Source organism: Rhinopithecus bieti, unplaced genomic scaffold (assembly GCF_001698545.2).
Source record: "Rhinopithecus bieti isolate Rb0 unplaced genomic scaffold, ASM169854v2 scaffold_44592, whole genome shotgun sequence".
NCBI classification, from domain to species: domain Eukaryota; kingdom Metazoa; phylum Chordata; class Mammalia; order Primates; family Cercopithecidae; genus Rhinopithecus; species Rhinopithecus bieti.
In genome coordinates this window covers 1,492,868-1,512,598 of record NW_016818423.1, presented here as the reverse complement: position 1 = coordinate 1,512,598, position 19,731 = coordinate 1,492,868, and the positions used below count along the sequence as shown (strand labels likewise).

At 49.9% G+C, this 19,731-nt stretch overlaps 1 protein-coding gene across 1 annotated transcript in view; it reads right to left on the bottom strand.

Moving 5' to 3' along the window:
• Positions 1-1,036: 1,036 nt before the first annotated feature.
• TXLNA (taxilin alpha) overlaps positions 1,037-19,731 on the bottom strand; it is a 22,842-nt gene continuing 4,147 nt past the window's right edge. Inside the window, exons 2-11 of the mRNA XM_017857003.1 lie at positions 19,054-19,254; positions 17,985-18,320; positions 14,935-15,026; positions 11,406-11,576; positions 8,962-9,156; positions 6,802-6,921; positions 6,499-6,573; positions 5,930-6,022; positions 5,150-5,245; positions 1,037-4,397 (exon numbers count right to left, since the gene is read on the bottom strand). Of these exons, the coding sequence (XP_017712492.1) occupies positions 4,104-4,397; positions 5,150-5,245; positions 5,930-6,022; positions 6,499-6,573; positions 6,802-6,921; positions 8,962-9,156; positions 11,406-11,576; positions 14,935-15,026; positions 17,985-18,320; positions 19,054-19,222 (1,641 nt within the window). The 5' untranslated portion in view covers positions 19,223-19,254 and the 3' untranslated portion in view covers positions 1,037-4,103. The remainder of the gene's footprint in view (positions 4,398-5,149; positions 5,246-5,929; positions 6,023-6,498; positions 6,574-6,801; positions 6,922-8,961; positions 9,157-11,405; positions 11,577-14,934; positions 15,027-17,984; positions 18,321-19,053; positions 19,255-19,731) is intronic.

Below are 19,731 nucleotides of genomic sequence, written 5' to 3'. Positions count from 1 at the left end.
ATGTATCAGGACCCAGCTAGAAGGGTCAGAGGCTCTGCTGGGACTGTCACAGCCAATGTGGACACATCTATTTATGGACACCTGGAGGGAAGGGCACATGGGTTGTCTCTGCCATTTCCTGGGCATTCAGCACATATCATCCTTTGTGCCAGACCAACCCAGGACCCAGAGAGAACAGGGTGCTGGGTGAGGCCACCAGCAGAATATCTCCCATATTGGAGTCCCAGGCTTGAGGTGGGTAAATGAGGGGTGTAAAAACTGAACAGAGAATGTGCTCTCCTTAAAGAATGCATACAATTAAGAGGCCCCTGTGCATTCCTTTGGGCAGGCCAGGGCTATAGGAGCCTACCCATAGCACAGACCCAAATAGCAGTGATGAGTGTCCACCCCTCTTAACCTGGGCCTCAACTGGACTATGCCTGGCTCCATGCCTTTTGCTTTACTCCTGGAGCCTATCAATTTCCTACTGAAACACCTTCAGCTGCCACCCCCACCCCCTGCCCTCTGGATCTAGCCCACATTCCTTAACCTGGTACCCAGACTCTGGGCCCAGCCTCACCCCTTCTCCCCGTCCCATGCACCTGCTTCCCAGCTATACCATTTCATCACTAAATGACATTCATCTCCCTGCCCTTTGGTTCAGGTCATTCCAGGTATCACCCCCTCCCCTTGCTGAAGGGGGCAGGGGCCTCCTCTCTGCTCTCAACACCATTGACCTGTCTATACCTAAAAGTACCTTTTCCCTTCACTAGCCTGTGAGCCCCCAGATCAGGGAAAACTTTCTTTTGTGTGTGTGATCCTCTCTGATGCAAGAGTCTTGCCAACTTTGCCCAAAGGCTCCACTCAGGCAGCTCAAGTGAATGTGCCAGTCCTGAGGCTGTGGCGACTGCTTGAAGGCACTGTGGAATATGCAAGATACGAGGGCACCACCATGGCGACTCTGCAGCAGAACTGGACAAGTCAGTGATGATGGAAGGGGCTGAATGGATCAGATCCAGAGGCATCAAAGGAACACACAGGTCAGGAGAGAAAAAAGTAAGGCAACAGACTCTTTATTTAATGTGGTTTAAAATACATCAAAATCAAGTCCCTGGCTGTTGTGAATACCAAAAGGAGACAAAAAAGCTGCCAGTGCAGCTTCAAACAAGTCTGAGTGGCCGGGCTGGGCCATAAGGTAAGCAGTTACAGGGACAGAAGGCAGCCCTCTTCCCCCAAGAAGGGTAAGAGGAGCAGGTGCCTGGCTGTCCCTGGGGTGACCACCTCTGTGCTCTGCAAGATGGAAGGGCTGGGGCAGCAGCTGGAGAATCAGCTCAGCAGGCCTTGGCCCTCCCCCGTGGACACCAGGCAGCTCCACTGGCCTCCAGGTCAGCCCTCAGGGCCGCCATGATGGGGTGGAGGAGGGTTAAATAACCATCTTTACAGAAATAACATTCTCCTACAGAAAGTGCCTGACCTCAGCCCATGGTCCAAAAACCTCATGGAAAACAACAAACTAAAAAAAAAAGTGCTGCTGACACCTCTCAGAATCTGGTGGACATGAAGCTCTCAGCTGGACAAGGCCCTGAAAACAACTTACTGTTAGCAGAGCTACTGGCTCTGAGCTTCACCTGCTGTGGTCCCCTGGAGGAAAAACTAGCAATCTAAGAAACCAACACAGCTCTTGGTCCTAAAACTGAGGTCACAAGTGTGGGACCCACCCGGCTGAGGAAGGCACTGGCCTTCACTCATGGATAGGCACCTCCCCTGCATCTGGCCCAGGACCTGGGCTACTTTGGAAAGCAGAAGCAGAGCAGCTGTAGTGATTGGTTATGATTTGGTCAATGGAGAGGAAGAAAAAGGTAGGGACCCACATCTGCAGACTGGCCTGAAGGTCTAGACATGGATGGAGCTGTGAGCAAAGGCTGCACCTTGCCTGGGGCCCACATTCCTGACCTGGGAAACCCAGCTGGGGCCACCTGCTCACTGTGGCCTCCCACACCACCACACTGGGATCCAGCAGCTCCAGTCCCTCCATGGGCTTTAAGAGGTAGCTGAAGTGAGTCAGGCAATTATGTGGGCCACTGTAGGCCTTTCCCCTCTCTTCAAGGGGGAAGGTGCATACCTCTGCCTCTTCCCTGCACCTCTCTTGCCTAGCAGACACTCTGTGGGGTTGGCAGCTCTTGTACCAGCTTAGCCTGGCACAGGGGCTGGGGTAGGGAAAAGGCCCTACTGGAGCAGGAAGAGGCAAGGACTACTCCAGATACAGGGATTCAAAGGGGAAGAAAAAGATCATGGGAAACACTTCACAGGACAGCAGTATCCCAGCCAGTGATGGCAAAGATCTCAACACTCACACAGCTGCTTGAGGGCACCTAGATGTGAAGGATATACCAGAGAATAGCAGGCAACTCTGATGCAGATCAGTGGTTCCTGCCCTGGGGCAAGAGAAAGAGAAATGGTGTGCCATTCATTTGCCATCTCTGTTATCAGTCACACATGATTCAGTACTTAACATTCTTTGTGAACCAACTTATCTGAGAGATTTAAGGTAAGGGCTAAAAGAGTGGGCTAGGTATGGAAGATGAAGGGACCTGCAGGACAATTAACTAGCTTCAAAGAAAAACAGCAAGAAGCAAAGCCCTAACCATCCTATCCATCTTGGTCTGAGTCATTCTACTGTCCCAGAAAACTGCTTTGCACAAACACTGGCTAATACCCTGGCGAGTTTGCAACAGCAGAATATTCAGCATATAGAATGGCTCTACACAGTACATATTAGTTATGTACTGGGGTAGGGGGAGAACAGGACACAGAAACAACTGTCTGCAGCCATTTTATGGATTTCTAGGGCCCAGTCAATAGTTCAACTTCATTTCTTACCTGTTAGACAACAGCTATGGGCTCCCACACAGGAAGAAGTGGAATCCCCAAGGACAGGCAGGGAGGTATCAGGAAATGGAATAAGGACAAATTTTGAGGATTGCACATGTGGGGGTGGGGACAGGAAGCAGAAAAACCCATGAAGCCAAGGAGGCAGCTGGACCTGGGGCCCAGCAACTGCTGCATGGAGATGGTGCTGATGGGAACTGGTGGTGGCCTTTCAGGACTAAAACCCACAGGTAAGCTTGTGGCAAAGCCATCAGAAGCCCTTTCCTTTCTTTTACAACAAACAACCTGATCTCACCAAACAGGAAACCTCAGCACCAAGACAGCAAAGGAGCTAAGCGGGGTGGTGAAGGAGGTGGGACACTGGAGGCCAGGTACCCAGGCACCACTGCTACAGCACCCCCTTCCTCGGAAGATCCTCAATACAAACACTGTCATGTGCAAAAAAAAAAAAAGAAAAGAAAAGAAAAAGAAAAAAAGACCTTCAGAAATAATCCTTTGGGTGATCTCTTGTCAATCATTTGTGCAGGCTAGAGAGGCACCTGTGAATGATAAGGCTACTGAGAAGCATCATTGGCCTGGTCCTGGCACTACCAAAGGGCAGGGGAAGTGATGCCCAAGGGGCTCCTGACCAGCACATCGTCCCACACAGAAACATTTTCCAGGTCCCTTGTCCTAGGCAGGAAATCACCAGCTCTGAGCGCCCTGCCAGGGCTCTGCCTAGGGACACCTTTTCCAGGTCTAGAGAATCAAAGGAGACTCCAGAGCAGCTAGGAGGGCCTGAGCTGCCCAAGCAAGCCCTACTCACAAGATAAATGCAGTCAAGACCTGGGTGTATCACTTGTCTTGAGCTCTGAAGGGCAGGGAGGGGTCTGAGCCTCTAGTCAGGCAGAGAAATGCTCAAGTCACTTGTCCTGCCAACTAACTGTGATGGCAGCTACAGATGACAGCCCCTCTCAAGACTCTTCAGCTGACAGAGGAGCCACTGACTTCATCTGTACACACCCCCATCCCCAATGCAAGCCCACTGTACACTTACAGGTATAAATGCATGAGGCCTTGCAATATGCCATATGTACGTAAAACTGACCCACAAAATCCAAAATTGCAAGTGTCAGATGCCAGCCAGGTCAGAACATCCTGGCTTCAGCAATGGGCTGCTCAGCATGGGAGCTTTTTATGGGCCAGGACTGGCTGGGCTGCCGCTCCCTTCCCAGCATGCCCCAGCACCAGGCTCTCTAGGCTCTGGCAGAGGTGGGCTCTTGAGGCCCAGTCTGGCCCGATGCTTCTGTGCTTGGTGCTCCTGGGTAGCAAGGCGCTTCTGTGACCCTGGGGGAGCTGGGTGCTTGAGCCCCAGGCCCCTCTGGCCTCCTTTCAGGGCCACTGTCAGCGAGGGAGCCCTGGCCACCAGCACTCAGGTCCTGTACCCTCTTGTTCAGGTCATTGCGCTCTGTCTGCAGCGCCCGGCACAGCTTCTCCAGCCGTTGGATTTTTACCTGCAGGCCCTCCAGTTCTTTATCCCGGACTGTTTTCTAGGGAGAGAAACAAGACCTTCAGTGCCATGCCCCATCAACCTCCCACTTAGCATCACTACTTAGTGACAAACACTTTAACAAGGCTGGGAGCAGACTGAGTCCAAAGCTGGTCCCCTCTAGGAAACAGTCCTGGTTGAAGCCATGACTGGACTGTCAGGTGGGGCAGTGTGGTGCAGAAAAGGGGCACAGCTTGGAGGTAACATATTCCTCCCTTTATCTACCACATGACCTTGGCAAAGGACTTGGCTTTTGAGCCTCTCTCATCTGTAAAACAGGACTACTAATACCATCCTCAGATCTCAAGAGAAGGTTCAATGAACCACGTACCTAAAAACATTCAGCAGCAGCAAAAAAAAAAAAAAAAAAAAAAGACAAACCCAAAAACATTCAGCAAGGTCTGGCTTGTGGTTGCTGCTCCATCAGTGTTAGTTCCTTTCTTCTACATTACAAGCCATGAAATCACAAATTACCTGGGCTGCTTTACATGTAAACCAGGCACATCACTGGCACTCCTGTTTTGTCTGCTCTTTTATTCCTTTCTTCCATTTGCTCCCTTCACTCCCACTGGAGACCTACCACTGGGCTCACCATCTCCCATGGGGAGAGAACAGCTTGGACTTGGACAATGTGTGCAAATCTCACCTCTACCTCATGCTAGCTGTGTCACTGATGGGTAGAACACACAGGAAAGGGCCTGATATGCGCTAAGTGCACACCCCCACCCTGGCTGCAGATCACAGATAGCCCACCTCCTCAGCCATCTCAAGGAGGGCCTTGTTGCTGCTCTCCCACCGGGACCGGTACATGGTGGTTTCTTTCTCCAGCTTCTTGATCTTCTTAGTCATCTAGGTTATGTGACAGACAGAAGGAAACAGTCAGAGCCGGCCTCTCTGTGCACCTGTGTCTCCAAGGTGGGGAATGATTGATTACAGGGTGCAGTCAATGCCCTCTGTGCCACCTTACCACCAGAAGTCACAAATGTCCATCACTAATAACAAGAAATGGTAAGGGGCTAGAATCCCAACACTTTGGGAGGCCAGGGTGGACGGATCACTTGAGGCCAAGAGTTTGAGACCAGCCTGGCCAACATGGTGAAACCCCGTCGTCTCTACTAAAAATACAAAAAAAAAAAAAAAAAAAAAAGGCCAGGCATGATGGCACGTGCCTGTAATTCCAGCTACTCAGGAGGCTGAGGCAGGAGAATCTCTTGAATACGGGGGACAAAGGCTGCAATGAGCTGAGACTGTGTCACTGCACTCCAGCCAGGGCAACAGGGTGAGACTCCATCTCAAAACAAACAAAACAAACAAACAAACAAACCAAAAAAAGAAATGACTGCCCCATTCCCCGGGACAACCTGGAGGGTATACACAACACTGATACTGCCTCGAGAGGGGAAAGGCTGTGAACTCTTCTAACAGCCCCACCCTTGAGACACCCCAGATGGGAGCTTCCTGAAGGCAGGCCCAACCATTTTGAATGAAGCAGCTTATGCTCCAGGAGCCATGCGTGGCCTGGACCACAGTTACCTTTTCCATCTCCTGCTTGAATGTGGTGAACACCTCGCTGCTTTTGGAAAGTGTGTTCTGGAACTCCTCAAACTTCTCTGTGTATAGGGCAAGCTGGGGGAGAAAGCAGCCCATAGATAAGATTGGGTTTCTCTGGGAGGCACTCTGGTCAACACACTCAGACTTGTCCTTGACTCTCTGACCCAGTAATTCTATTGAGATATTATTTTTCCTTAAAACAAAGCAAAGCTATATATGGAAGGATATAATCCAAAATGCTAAGCCTGAAAAGTAGGAGACTTAGGGTGACTTTTATTTTGCCTTTATGTTGATTTTCAAACTCTTCTGTTCCCACCTCCTCAAAAGCAATACAACATTTCTGAGCTACAATTGAAATCCTCTGAGCCCACCTAACTACCTGGTCACCACCATATAGGTACTGTACAGGTCCGGAGAGAACAAAGGCTCAACCAAGGTCTCATAGCAGCCAGGAAACAGCCAGTCCTAGAATGAGGATCCCATTTCACTACCCCAGGATGGGGCCCAGTGAGGGGACCTTGAAGGCACAGGGTCAGGTTATATGCTCTCACCTGTTGCTTCAGGTGGGTCTCTTGCTGCTTCATCAGCTCACACATCCTCTGGGACTCTACTGCCTCTTTCAGGAGCTATTTCCAAGACAGAACCCCAGATCCTGTCAGAAGCCCCCAAGGGCTATGTTTGGTTTTCAGCCACAAGCACCAGACCCACCAAGGTTTCCTGCTCTCAGACTGATACTCAAGGAATCTGTGCCTGGTCTGGCCAGACTTCTCCCATATAACCCGGCTATTAACTGAGCCACAGCCCAACCTGCCTCCTCCCACACCCCCACCCCAACCCTGGGGCCTGAGCCTCACAAAATCCTTCTCCCGTTGGTGCCGCTCTTCTGCCTCCTTTAGCATCTCCTGGGCCTGCTGGAGCTTGGCATCCACCAGCTGCTGTTGTAGGTCTTTGTGTTTGAAGACTTTGTCGATATGCTGCAGCAAAGATGGTGGGAGCCGTCGGCTTGTCAGGAGCTCCTTTTCTCAGGGTGGCCCCACAGCCACAGACCAGGGTACTTTGCCCAGCCCCCCATCTCAATCTGATATGCTGGACTCCCACGTGTACCACACAACATGGGCCCCAAGTCTCTGGAAGGTCATCTTTCCAACCTCACCTAGTTTCTCTCCCAGTGAGTCAGACTTTGGTAAGCACATGGTTTATGGATGGAATCTGCTCCCAAGAAGCCAAGCAATAAACACTCTCAAATCTCTGACCCCAGGATTGATCATCTATGGGGCTGGAAGCCCTCACTTCTGTGTCCCTGATTCTCTTGTAAATGGGAAGAATGGGCAAAAACAATGCTTCTAAGAACATAACAGCCTAGCTCAGTTGGCAAAGACTTGCCATATCTAGGCAAAGACTAGACATGTGCATCCCCAAGGAATGGCTGTCCTGCCTACTGGAGGAGCACTGGGGACTTATGTCAGGTGAGAGAGAAGGGATGGAGAGAAGGTGAAGGATTCAGGTGCTACTTCAAAGGTAAAATCAACTGGACTTGCTGAAATAAGGGAAAATAACTCCATTTTTTTGGATGGGGAAGGGAAGGAGCCTAGCAGGTAAGTCCAGTTTGGGTATGATGAGTGCGCTCGTGTCTATCTGAGGAGGGCTGTAAATGCAAAGCAGCAGGGCCTGGTAGTCCTGCACCTCCTTCTCCACAGGTAATACTAAATCCTTTTCTGCCTTGGCGGGGAGAGAAAATGGGGGTATTCAGATTCTTGAAGTCCGTGTCTCACTATAGTGGCCCAGGAAGCCTCTATGTCTCAGTGCTGAGGGATAAGAACCAAACTAACTCCCCTCAAACCAAACAAGCTGTTTTGTTCCCAGAGGATGAAGTACGGCAAGGAAAGGGGTGGGTCAGGGGACTGCCCTCTAGATCCTGCACACACGATCATCACATTGGCCTATGAACCTAAGAGGGCAGATCTTGCCCGTCTCACCACTGCCACATCCCAGGGGCTAGGAAAGGGCCTATTCCAGAGCAGGTCCTCTGCCAGCCCTGTAAGGGGGCTGCAGGTCTCCCTTCTCATGATGAGAACGCAACCACAACAGCCAGGTGACTGGATGGAAGACCCAAAAATTCAAGTGCCTGGGGTGGCAGCCAACAGTGACAAAGGGAGTGACATGCTTTTTTTTTTTTGAGACAGTCTTGGTGTGTCACCCAGGCTAGAGTGCAGTATCACAATCTCAAGATCATTGCAACCTCTGCCTCCTGGGTTCAAGCAATTCTCCTACCTCAGCCTCCCGAGTAGCTGGGACTACAGGCGTGCACCACCACACCTGGCTAATTTTTTGTAGTTTTAGTAGAGACAGGGTTTCACCGTGTTGGCCAGGCTGGTCTTGATCTCCTGACTTGAGGTGATCCACCCGCTCTGGCCTCCCAAAGTGTTAGGATTACAGGCATGAGCCACCATGCCCGGCCTGATAATCCTGCCTTTTAAGTGGCAGGAGCAGCAAGGAATCAGTGGACACTGTCTCTGGAGTCCATCACTGATCACAGGCACAGCCCCTCCCCTGCAATTCCAAATTCTACAAAGCTCTGAAAATGGAAATTGTCATAAGCTGGCAGCCAAACTTGACCTGCATCATTATAAGCCCATAATCTAGGTGAGTATTTGGAAGTTCTACTGCATAAACATTAACACGTCTGGCTTCCCCAAGGCCCTGCTGAGGGTGCTATATAACACACAGTCCACATATGTGCCTCCATTCTAAAATGTGGATAGTTCTAATTCCAAAAGATACCTGGCCCAGTCGTTTGGGATAAGGCACTGTGGACGTGGGGCTGTGTGGCTGTCAGTCTCTTCTCCACACCTGTTCTTTATCTATGAGAAATAATATTACTCTCCTCCCAAGGAGGAGGAGGAGGAAGAAAGGGAGAATGGGATGAAGCCTGAAAAGGTACTGTCCCAGTGCCTAGCACACACTGAAAAACCTCACAATTTCTGGGCCTTGATTGCTGTTTGTGATACCCTTACCTCCTCTCGCAGCTCATACTGCTCAATCAGCTTCTTGAGCCTCTCAGCCAGCTCCATGTTCTCTTGGCGCAGCTTGGAGTTGCGCTCATTGTGCTGTTCCATCTGCAGCTGAATGTCATTCAGTGTCACCTGGAAGTGCGAGGTCACCTCCTTGCGCTTCTCCTCCTCCTCCCGGGCCCGCTGCATACCTTCTTCCTGGGCAGAGAAGTCAGCCCTAGAGCCATCATCCACTGCTACCTCACAAGGGTCCCCCAGCTAGTCCACAGATGGTCTCTGCCAACAGCCCTCCCTGCTCCCAAAGTGAGGAGTAGCCAGGCTCCAGGATGTTGTGCAATGCGGGTTCCAATGGACCCCTCTGTATATCAGGTGACATCAAGTGAGATTCTCCCCCTAGAAAAATGCAGGTACATGGCAGGCGTGGTGGCTCACGCCTGTAATCCCAGCACTTTGGGAGGCTGAGGTGGGTGTATCACGAGGTCAGGAGTTCGAGACCAGCCTTGCCAATATTGGTGAAACTCATCTCTACTAAAAATACAAAAATTAGCCGGGCGTGATGGCGTGCACCTGTGGTCCCACCTGCTTGTGAGGCTGAGGCAGAGGAGTCGTTTGAACCTGGGAGGCGGAGGTTGTAGTGAGCCAATATTGCGCCACTGCACTCCAGCCTGGGCGATGGGCCACAGAGCAACACTTCGTCCCCCCGCCCGAAAAAAAAAAAAAAGAAAAAATGCAGGCACACATGCACACATGTAAGTGCCGTTCTGAAGCAAGTCAGATCTCCTAAGGCCTCTTCTTCCAGATTTCAGATTAATGTGCATTTGTCCCCTCTGTACCCCCAGAGACCAAGCTGTTAAAATTTAATAACACCCAGGGTTTGCGAAGTTGTGTAGAATTAGGCACTCAACACTTTTGATGTCGGAGGCACACTGCCCCCTCACTGGAAGGCAATCCAGCAAAATCTATTAAAATGAAAAATCTGCATATACTGTGACCTAGCCATTTCACTTCCATGCCTTACCCTACAGATAAGTTCTATATAACTGACCAGTCATAAATATAACAAGAATTTTCACTATAGTTCTATATGTAATAATGAAAAATTGTCAACAACCCCAAATGCTTTAACTAGGGCACTGATATATCCATATGATGAGAAGATAGCCCTACACATACTGATAGGGAAAAACGTTATGTAAAGTGAAAACAGGCATAAGTTATGAAATGGTACATGTATAATAATTTCATTCTAGAAACTACATGTAAGATTTTACATATAAAAAGGAAAGTTAGAAGGCTGTATTTAAAGTTGCTGTAACCACAGACTGACCTCACCACTGAAGCAGCAGAACATGGGAAGGACCCAGGTTCCTGACTGACCAACCTCTGGGACAAGAGCTGCTTGTCAGAGCCAGGCCTCCTCCACTTACCAGGGGACTGCCATTTCATTAAGAAATACTGACGTCAGTGCATTATGGATTCTCTTAGTACTTTATCCTTTACCTTATCTAATACATGTCAAATGGTTATAAGCAGCATTCTCTAACGTAAGGTATTATTAAGAAAGTGTATTTCTTTTTATTTTTGAGACAGAGTCTTGCTTTTTTTGAGACGGAGTCAGGCTGGAGAGCAGTGGCGCGATCTCGGCTCACCGCAAGCTCCACCTCCTGGGTTCATGCCATTCTCCTGCCTCAGCCTCCGGAGTAGCTGGGACTACAGGCGCCCACCACCACGCTCGGCTAATTTTTTTTTTGGATTTTCGGTAGCGATGGGGTTTCACCGTGTTAGCCAGGATGGTCTCGATCTCCTGACCTCGTGATCCACCCGCCTCGGCCTCCCAAAGTGCTGGGATTACAGGTGTGAGCCACCAAGCCCGGCCGAGAAAGTGTATTTCTATGCCACAAGTCTGCACTTTTTTTTTTTTTGACACTAAGTCTCACTCTGTTGCCCAAGCTGTAATGCAGTGGTGCAATCTTGGCTCACTGCAACCTCAGCCTCTCGGGTGCAAGCAATTCTCGTGCCTCAGCCATCTAAGTATCTGGGATTATAGGCATGTGCCAGCACACTTGGCTATTTTTTGTATTTTTAGTAGAATGGGGTTTCTTTTTCCAGGTTGGTCTCAAACTCCCGGCCTCAAGTGATCCATCCACCTCAGCCTCCCAAAGTGTTGCGATTATAGGCGTGAGCCACCATGCCCAGCCTTGCTTTTTTACACTGATTCTATGTGGAAATTGTAATGTTTTGGATGTTGGGTTAACTATATTACTAAAATTAATTTCACCTGTTTCTTTTTACTTTTTTAGAGTGGCCAGAAGATTTTTAATCACTTATGTGGGCCACTGCACCCTGGCCTAGCCTCCACTACTTTTTAAGAGGAAAGCCCATGAAAGAAACATATTAAGTGGAAGTCAAGGAAACAGAGTCACCTGTTCCAGGGGGCCCAGGCCTACCTTGAGGGAGCGGTTGTGCCGCTGCAGCTCACGGCATAGGCTCTCAAGCTTGCTACGGGCCAGGACGGCCTTGCTGTGCTCACCACGCAGATGGTCCTTCTCTTGCACCAGCTGGCTCTGCTTCTTCTGCAGGAGCTTCATCTGCTTCTGTGAGTTCCGATGCTCCTCCAGCTGGGGACACGGATAGGGAGGGCAGGTGAGCATCCTGTGAGGCTTTCCTGGTGGGGATCACTATTTGGGTCTAGGCTCTCCTGAGCTGGCCTGACCCGCACCCTTTCAGACCAGGAGTGCTCTCATGGGCTGATGCTGTGCCGCTGCTTACACACTCCTCCCATGAACTCACACTAACCCCGAAGCCTCCACCATAGGGACAGAGAAATGGACACTCACTAGGGCAAGCAGGGGCCACACAGCCAGCAGATGCCAATTCCTATTCCAGCTCTGACTCTGGGCCACTAGAGCCACTTCAAGCTGTTGCATTTCCCCAACTTGCTGGACACGCATGCCCAAGGATGAGACCACCTGCTACCCTACCTTGTGCCTATTAACAGACCCCCATCGCTCCCTTACATTCCTTCAAAACGTTAGCACTGGGTTCATCAGCACTCTCCCCAGCACAATTACTTTTCTCATTTGTGGCCACTTCAGTATCAACAGATAATCCTTCTGACTCCCTGGTCTCCCAGTCCTTCAGCTCTTCCACAAACCCACTCCTTTCCCCAGCTCAGTTCCCCTCCCATGACCCTATCCAGGCCTATACAACAGAAATATTATGCAAACCACATAAATAATTAAAAATATTCTACTGGCCACACTGACGAAGTAAAAAACAGGTGAAATTCATTTTACTAATATATTTATTGTAACCCAATATCCAAAACATTACCATTTCAATACAGAATCAATGTAAAAAAGGGAGGCCAGGAGCGGTGGCTCACACCTGTAATCCCAGCACTTTGGGAGGCCGAGGCAGGCAGATCACTTGAGGTCAGGAGTTCAAGACCAGCCTGGCCAACACGGTGAAACCCCGTTTCTACTAAAAAAATACAAAAAAGCAGCCAGTTTGGTGGCACACGCCTGTAATCCCAGCTACTTGGGAGGTTGTGAGGCAGGAGAATCGTTTGAACCTGGGAGCAGGACATCACACCACTGTATTCCAGCCTGGGTGACTGAGACACTATCTAACAAAAAAAAAAGTGAGATGTTTTATATTCTTTGTCTTTGCTTAAGTCTTCAAAATCTGATGTCTATCTTACATTTATAGCACGTTCAAATTCAGACTGGCCACGTCAATTAGCTAGAGACGAATTTATCTTGGACAGCGCAGATCTAGACTTTGTCACTACCAGACAGCACACCCACTATCTCAATTTCCAGCACCCCAGGCCAGGACTACCATCACCTATCTTTTTAGCTCATTCCAATCAGTATCTGTGATCCTCAGAAAGTCTCTTACCCTATAAGACCTCCAATCCATTGACTCAACCATCCTTCCACTCTCCTTTAAAATAACCACTTACCTTATTACCTGGCTTAGATTTCTTACACCCTCAACTCTCTTGGCCCGTCCCCAGTAATACTGCAACCCTAGTAAAGCACCTTCCTGCTTTACACCAGTACTGAAACAACCCTACTTGAAGAGTCTCACTTTAAATTCATGGCCACCAATTTCAGGAAAAGCAGCAATCTCAACACAATGCACATGCTATTCACACTCCTCTCTTTCCAGACAACTATTTCATCATCCTCATCAAATCTCAAAACACAGAAGAAACCAGAGAATTAGGGGCAGAAGCTCCACATCTGCCAGTCCACCTGCCCCGTCCTCTCCTTCAGTCACACAGACCTAGCCATGTGGTTACCACAGCCAAGCCCCCTTTTTGGGCACTGGGCCTCAGGTCCCCTCCTCTACTCACACCACCACTCCAACAACTCATTTCCTCTCTTGCATCAGCAATTTTCCCCTGGCTGGATCACTCTAAAAGGGTGCTTATCTTCCTTACACCTTTTATTTAATCCTTACAAGAATGTCATTAGGCAGGTATGACATTCCCCATTTTACAGATGAGTAAAGTTCCCTACAGGAAAATATTAATAAATGTGTGTGGAATGAATTAATTTTAAAATAAACACTTAAGAGGCTGGGCGCAGTAGCTCACGCCTGTAATCCCAGCACTTTGGGAGGCCGAGACGGGCAGATCACGAGGTAAAGAGATCGAGACCATCCTGGCCAACATGGTGAAACCCTGTCCCTACTGAAAAATACAAAATTTAGCCAGGTGTGGTGGCGTGCGCCTGTAATCCCAGCTACTCGGGAGGCTGCGGCAGGAGAACCGCTTGAACCTGGGAGGCGGAGGTTGCAGTGAGTCAACACCATGCCACTGCACTCCAGCCTGGTGACAGAGCGAGACTCCGTCTCTAAATACATAAATAGGCTGGGTGCAGTGGCTCACGCCTGTAATCCCAGCACTTTGGGAGGCTGAGGCGGGCAGATCACGAGGTCAGGAGATTGAGACCATCCTGGCTAACAAGGTGAAACCCCATCTCTACTAAAAAAAAAAAATAGCTGGGCGTGTTAGCGGGTGCTTGCAGTCCCAGTTACTCGGGAGGCTGAGGCAGGAGAATGGTGTGAACCTGGGAGGTGGAGCTTGCAGTGAGCCGAGATCGTGCCACTGCACTCCAGCCTGGGCAACAGAGCGAGACTCCGTCTCAAAATAAATACATACATACATACATACATACTTAGGCTGTGACCATCAATAGGTAAGTCTGTTAGTTCCAATTCTGACAGGGGACCCGATGATGGAAGAATCTGGCTGCCCCACCCCCAACCCACTGAACAATGTTACAACAGAGTTGTACACTGTTGCTCTTATAACAAAGTTGCTCTTACAAAGAGCATGCTTTGCATTTATTGTGATGGAACATGAAGTACAGGGTACTACTTATGAAGAATTCTTGTCAAAAAGTTGAAGCTGAATTGGATCAAGCTTTAGAGCTAACTTCTACTTCACTGACAGGCACTAGGAGGTAAAGAAGTAAAATGCTACCACAGAGATGACAAAGCTAGAAGGGGGCATCCTACAGGACAGCCAGTCTGGTTTCTGTAAAATGTCAATGTCATGGGGAATATGAGGAGGCAGTGACAAGAAGACTGCTCTGAAGTAAAAGGAAAAAGTATCAAGTGACTAGCATTAGTTTTATTTACTGTGATAATGGCTCTATGCATCTGCATTTGAGGAAGATGCATCAAGATCACAAGGTGTCTTGGACTCAGGCCAGGAACAAGGGCCCTACCACCTTGGAATCATTCTGTGAGAAATTTCTTTTAAGGAATATGCAGTTTCTTGAACTCCTGCTGCACAGCCCTGAAGAGGCTGGCTGAGAGTGATTCCCCATTTAACAGGTATTTCAGAGAAAGCTGAACAGAAATTAAGCCACCTACCTGCCTCTGCACCCCCAACCCTATACCAGGTGGCATGCTGATTTTCCCAAGGCAGGGAAGGTGCCCGCGGAGGGGGGAACTGACCAGTTCAGCATACTTCTTGCACAGAGCGGCCAGCTTCTCCTCTGGGGTACTCAGAGTATTCAATGTCTGCATCAGCAACGTGATCTCCTTCCCTGCAAAGCACAGGAGCAAAGACATGCACTCCCTTCTCCAGGGGTCCCCTCCAGGCCTGGGCTCACACTCATCATGAGTGCTGAAGATAGCCCTCCCCATCATACTTTATATTTTGCTTGTTGATTAGCTCCTTCCTTACTATAGGGACCAACTCAATCCTGCCCTCACTGTAGCCCCAGTATTGTCCATAGTACCATCACAGAAAATATGCTCAACAAATGCTTATCAAATGAAAGACTGTACCCTAGTGATATCTCCTTAGTGGACACCATTGGCAGGATAAAAAAAATGCCTGCTCTTGTTTCATACAGTTTCAATGCAAGGAAGGCCCACCCTCCTGATAGAGGTAGGATCCAAAAAGGAATAGATGTCTTAGCCTCCTTGAGAAATACTAAACTCTTGTCAACAAAGTAGCCAAACAGTGAACTTTAAAATGAAGATACTTTCGGCCAGGTGCAGTGGCTCACACCTGTAATCCCAGCATTTTGGGAGGCCAAGGTGGATCATGAGGTCAAGAGATTGAGACCACGCTAACATGATGAAACCCCGTTTCTACTAAAAATACACACAAAATGGGCGTGGTGGGGGGTGCCTGTAGTCCCAGTTACTCGGGAAACTGAGATAGGAGAATCACTTGAACCTGGCAGGCGGAGGTTGCAGGGAGGCAGAGATTGTGCCACTGCACTCCAGCTTGGTGACAAAGTGAGACCCCATTTAAAAAAATAAATGAACTAAAAAAAAAAAAATGAAGATACTTTCCATAGATGTGACCCTAAGATTTTTTCTTTTCTTTTTTGTTTTTTTTTGAGACAGGAGTCCTCAGCCCTGTCACCTGCAGGGCGGATGCAATGGCATGATCTCAGCTCACGCAACCTCGTGCCTTCTGAGTTCAAGTGATATCTTCCTGCTCAGCCTCCTGAGTAGCTGGGGATTACAGCAATTGCCACCATGGCCCAGCTAATTTGTTTTTATCTTTAAGTAGAAATGGGGTTTTCCCACCATGTTGGCCAGGCTGGGTTCCTCGAACCTCCCGAACCTCAGTGATCGTGCCCGCCTTGGCCTCCCAAAGTGCATGGGGTTACAGGTGTAACGCACTGTACCTAGCCATCCCTAAGAATTTTTTTTTTTTTGAGAGAGTCTCACTCTGTCACCCAGGCTGGTATGCAGTGGCACGATCTCGTCTCACTGCAAGCTCCACCTCCCGGGTTCACGCCATTCTCCTGCCTCAGCCTCCCGAGTAGCTGGGACTACAGGTGCCCGCCACCACACTCGGCTACTTTTTTGTAATTTTAGTAGAGACGGGGTTGCACCATGTAAGCCAGGATGGTCTTGAACTCCTGACCTCGTGATCCACCCGCCTCAGCCTCCCAAAGTGCTGGGATTACAGGCATGAGCCACCGTGCCCGGCCATAAGAGTTTTTAAAGTTCCTCTTTAAAGTAGGATGATACAAAAGGGGAGAGGGGAATAGGAATAAAACATGGATATGACACCCACGTTAGATTCTAGATTCTTTTTTTTTTTTTGAGACGGAGTTTCACTCTTGTTGCCCAGGCTGGAGTATAGTGGCACGATCTTGGCTCACTGTAACCTCTGCCTCTGGAGTTCAAGCCATTCTCCTGCCTCAACCTCCCAAGTAGCTGGGATTACAGGCGTGTGCCACCATGCCCAGCTAATTTTTGTATTTTTAGTAGAGATGGGGTTTCATCATGTTGGCCAGGCTCCTGACCCTCAGGTGATCCATCCGCCTCAGCCTCCCAAAGTGCTGCAATTACAGGCATGAGCCACCGCGCCCGGCCTAGACTCTCAAACATACATACCCTGCTGTAAAATAACTGTCACTGCCCGTTCCCCATTGCCTGTGCCTGAGTCAGGAAGCCTTCCCTCTGCCTTCCCAGAAGGGCCCAAGAGATCAGCATGAAGACTGTAATTTGCAGGCAGGCATGCCAAATCCAACCCACGGATGGGTTTTGTTTGGCTCTTACCATTTTAGCTGCTAACTATGAAAAAATCTAGAGTTCTCACATAACTCTACATTGCTGGCTTTTCTTTAAAAAAAAATAAATAAAAATAATTAAAAAAATAAAAGAAGGCTGGGGATGGTGGCTCACGCCTGTAATCCCAGCACTTTGGGAGGCTGAGGCAGGCGAATCACGAGGTCAGGAGATCGTGACCATCCTGGCTAACACAGTGAAACCCCGTCTCTACTAAAAATACAAAAAAAAATTAGCCGGGCGTGGTGGCGGGCACCTGTAGTTCCAGCTACTTGGGAGGCTGAGGCAGGAGATTGGTGTGAACCTAGGAGCAGATCTTGCAATGAGCCGAGATCGTGCCACTGCACTTCAGCCTGGGTGACAGAGCGAGACTCCGTCTCAATAAATAAATAAATAAATAAATAAACAAATAAATAAATAAAAATAAAAGAAGCCTGCACCCAGCCTGCAGTTTTGCCTGCTCTCAGTTGGCTAGTTGAGAGCAACTAATCAGGAAGCAGTAAAGTCTTTGGATAAAGTAGCCTCCATCTTCATGTGGCCCCATGGCCAGCCCAGCTTATGCAGACATTTGGGTTTTCAACTCCAGCCTAGTCAAATTTGCTTACTGTAAAGAGAAGTATAAACTAAGACCCAGAGAGGAGAAGGGACACACCCGAGATCACACAGCAGGTAGTACTGGCTGGCACAGGAGCCCACCCTGGCCTCCCATGTCTATTTTCTCAAAGAGAGAACAGGTCCCATGCCAACCCTCAGTTGCTCCAAAAGCCAGAAGGCCTTGTGCTGGGAAACCCTGCATCTCTCTATGCCGTGGCCCCCACATCCCTGGCTTTGATTAGACTAGAGTGACTTGCTGCTCTGAGAAGTACCGTTTTCCTTTGAATCCTGGTGGAACAGACTGGTTCAGAGAACGTCAAGTCCAAACTCCCTCCCCTCACCAGCCTCACAAAGAGCCACCCTCTGCTCACCCAAACCCTTGGCTTTTTTCTTCTCCTGTGGCCTTCGGTGGTCTCGGTCTCCGATCTCGTCACTCTGCCGGATCTCTTCTGTGCCTGGATCCCCCTTGGAGGGTTCCTTCTCTCCATTGACTACTGGAGTTGGTTCAGGCTCCCCATTCCTTCCCACATAGGTCCGGGACTTCTCTGCATCTTCGGGTTCAGCTGGCTCACCCTGTGCCCCATCCTCACCAGGCCCCCCCTGGTTACTGTCCACACAGTATGTGCTCAGTATGTCTTCCAATTGGCGACTCAGCTCCTCAGAGACATCACGAAGGGCCCCAGACTGAGCCGTTTTGGCTTGAGCCCCTACAGCAGGAGAGGATGAGGGGTAGAGTGAGAAAGAAGACAATTATACCACTGGTTGGGAATTTTCAGGTCCAGCCAAACTCATCAGTTTGAGTTAAATGTTGCCTAACTTTTCTTTTTTTATGGAAACTGAGAAGCAAGAATAGAGTATTATTCAGCAAATCTAGTTCCTGTCAGAATTTAGATTCGAAACATCTTTTGAATCAAGAAATTATAGTAATATAGTTAAGCTTAACTTCTTTAAGTCTGTTTACTTGTAAAATGACACAACTATTTCTCACTACCACCCGAATATGTTTGTTATGATCATAAAAGTATGTAAAGCATCAGCACACAGGAATGGCATGGTGCAACTTCTAGTCCATCTCCTTCCCCCTCACAAAACCATTTTTTACCTTTCAGATCATTCTAGAAATGCCTCAAACAGGAAGGGCAGTTAGCTGCTAGTGGCTGAGGTGTTTCAAACCGGACCTGGATTTCCTGACTGGGTGCCCCGTTTGGCTGCCACCTGACTTAATCCCGTTAGAGCTTCTCTCCAGAACTCTGTTCCTGTGCTTAGAGGCAGCGGCTCCGCCAACTCGCCAGAATTCAGGGGGGACCGCGGCCCCAGCACTGTCCTCTCATTCTACATTCCCTCCTCCCGGACAACCTGGCCTCGGCCTCTAAGTCCAGAAGCGAGGCCGGCCCCAGAGCTCCACCCCCTGCCCGCTGGCAACGCAGAGCTGGCACACACCATCCGGCTTCCGAGGAGCCTGGCTGCTGCCGGGACCTTCTGCTTCTGCTGCAGGAGCCGCCTGGCTGGGCCGCTCCTGGGCTCCCTCGGGTCCTGCTTCCGGTTGTCCCGGGCTGCTTTTTGGGTTGGATTGTTTGGCAGCCCCGTTCTTTTTGTCTTGGTTCTTCATTGTGATGAGCGATGCTGGGTCAGGAGAAGATCCTTTAGAAACAAACACAGTTGCTATTTTCCAGACTTCGAAATTCTTCGCAGCCTGGATCAGAAAATCCCCACAGCAGGCGCACAAAGCTTCTTAAAATAAACGGACCGGCCGGCCCTGGCAGAGGGCGCCAACGGCTCTCGGGTCTTGGAGGGTCAGAAGGAGCCCGGCGTGCCGGGACAGGCTTTCGGGGCGCAGCTCCCGCAGCGGGTGAGGTAAGAGGCCTCTTTTCTCCCTGGAGCCACTTCCCGACACAACCGGCCCCCTCGCGGCAGGCCGGCCCGGGATTGGCTCAGGGCCGGAGACTGACGTGGCGGGACTCCCGGCGCCGGCGCCGCCCCCGCCCCTCAGGCCCCACGTGCGCCCCCGCGCGCGCAGCCACCCACGCCCCGTGCGCCCTCCAGCCTCGAGGCACGCCCGCGCATGCGCACCCCCCCAGGCAGCCTCCCCCCGCGCCCGCCGCCGGCCCACGCGCGGAG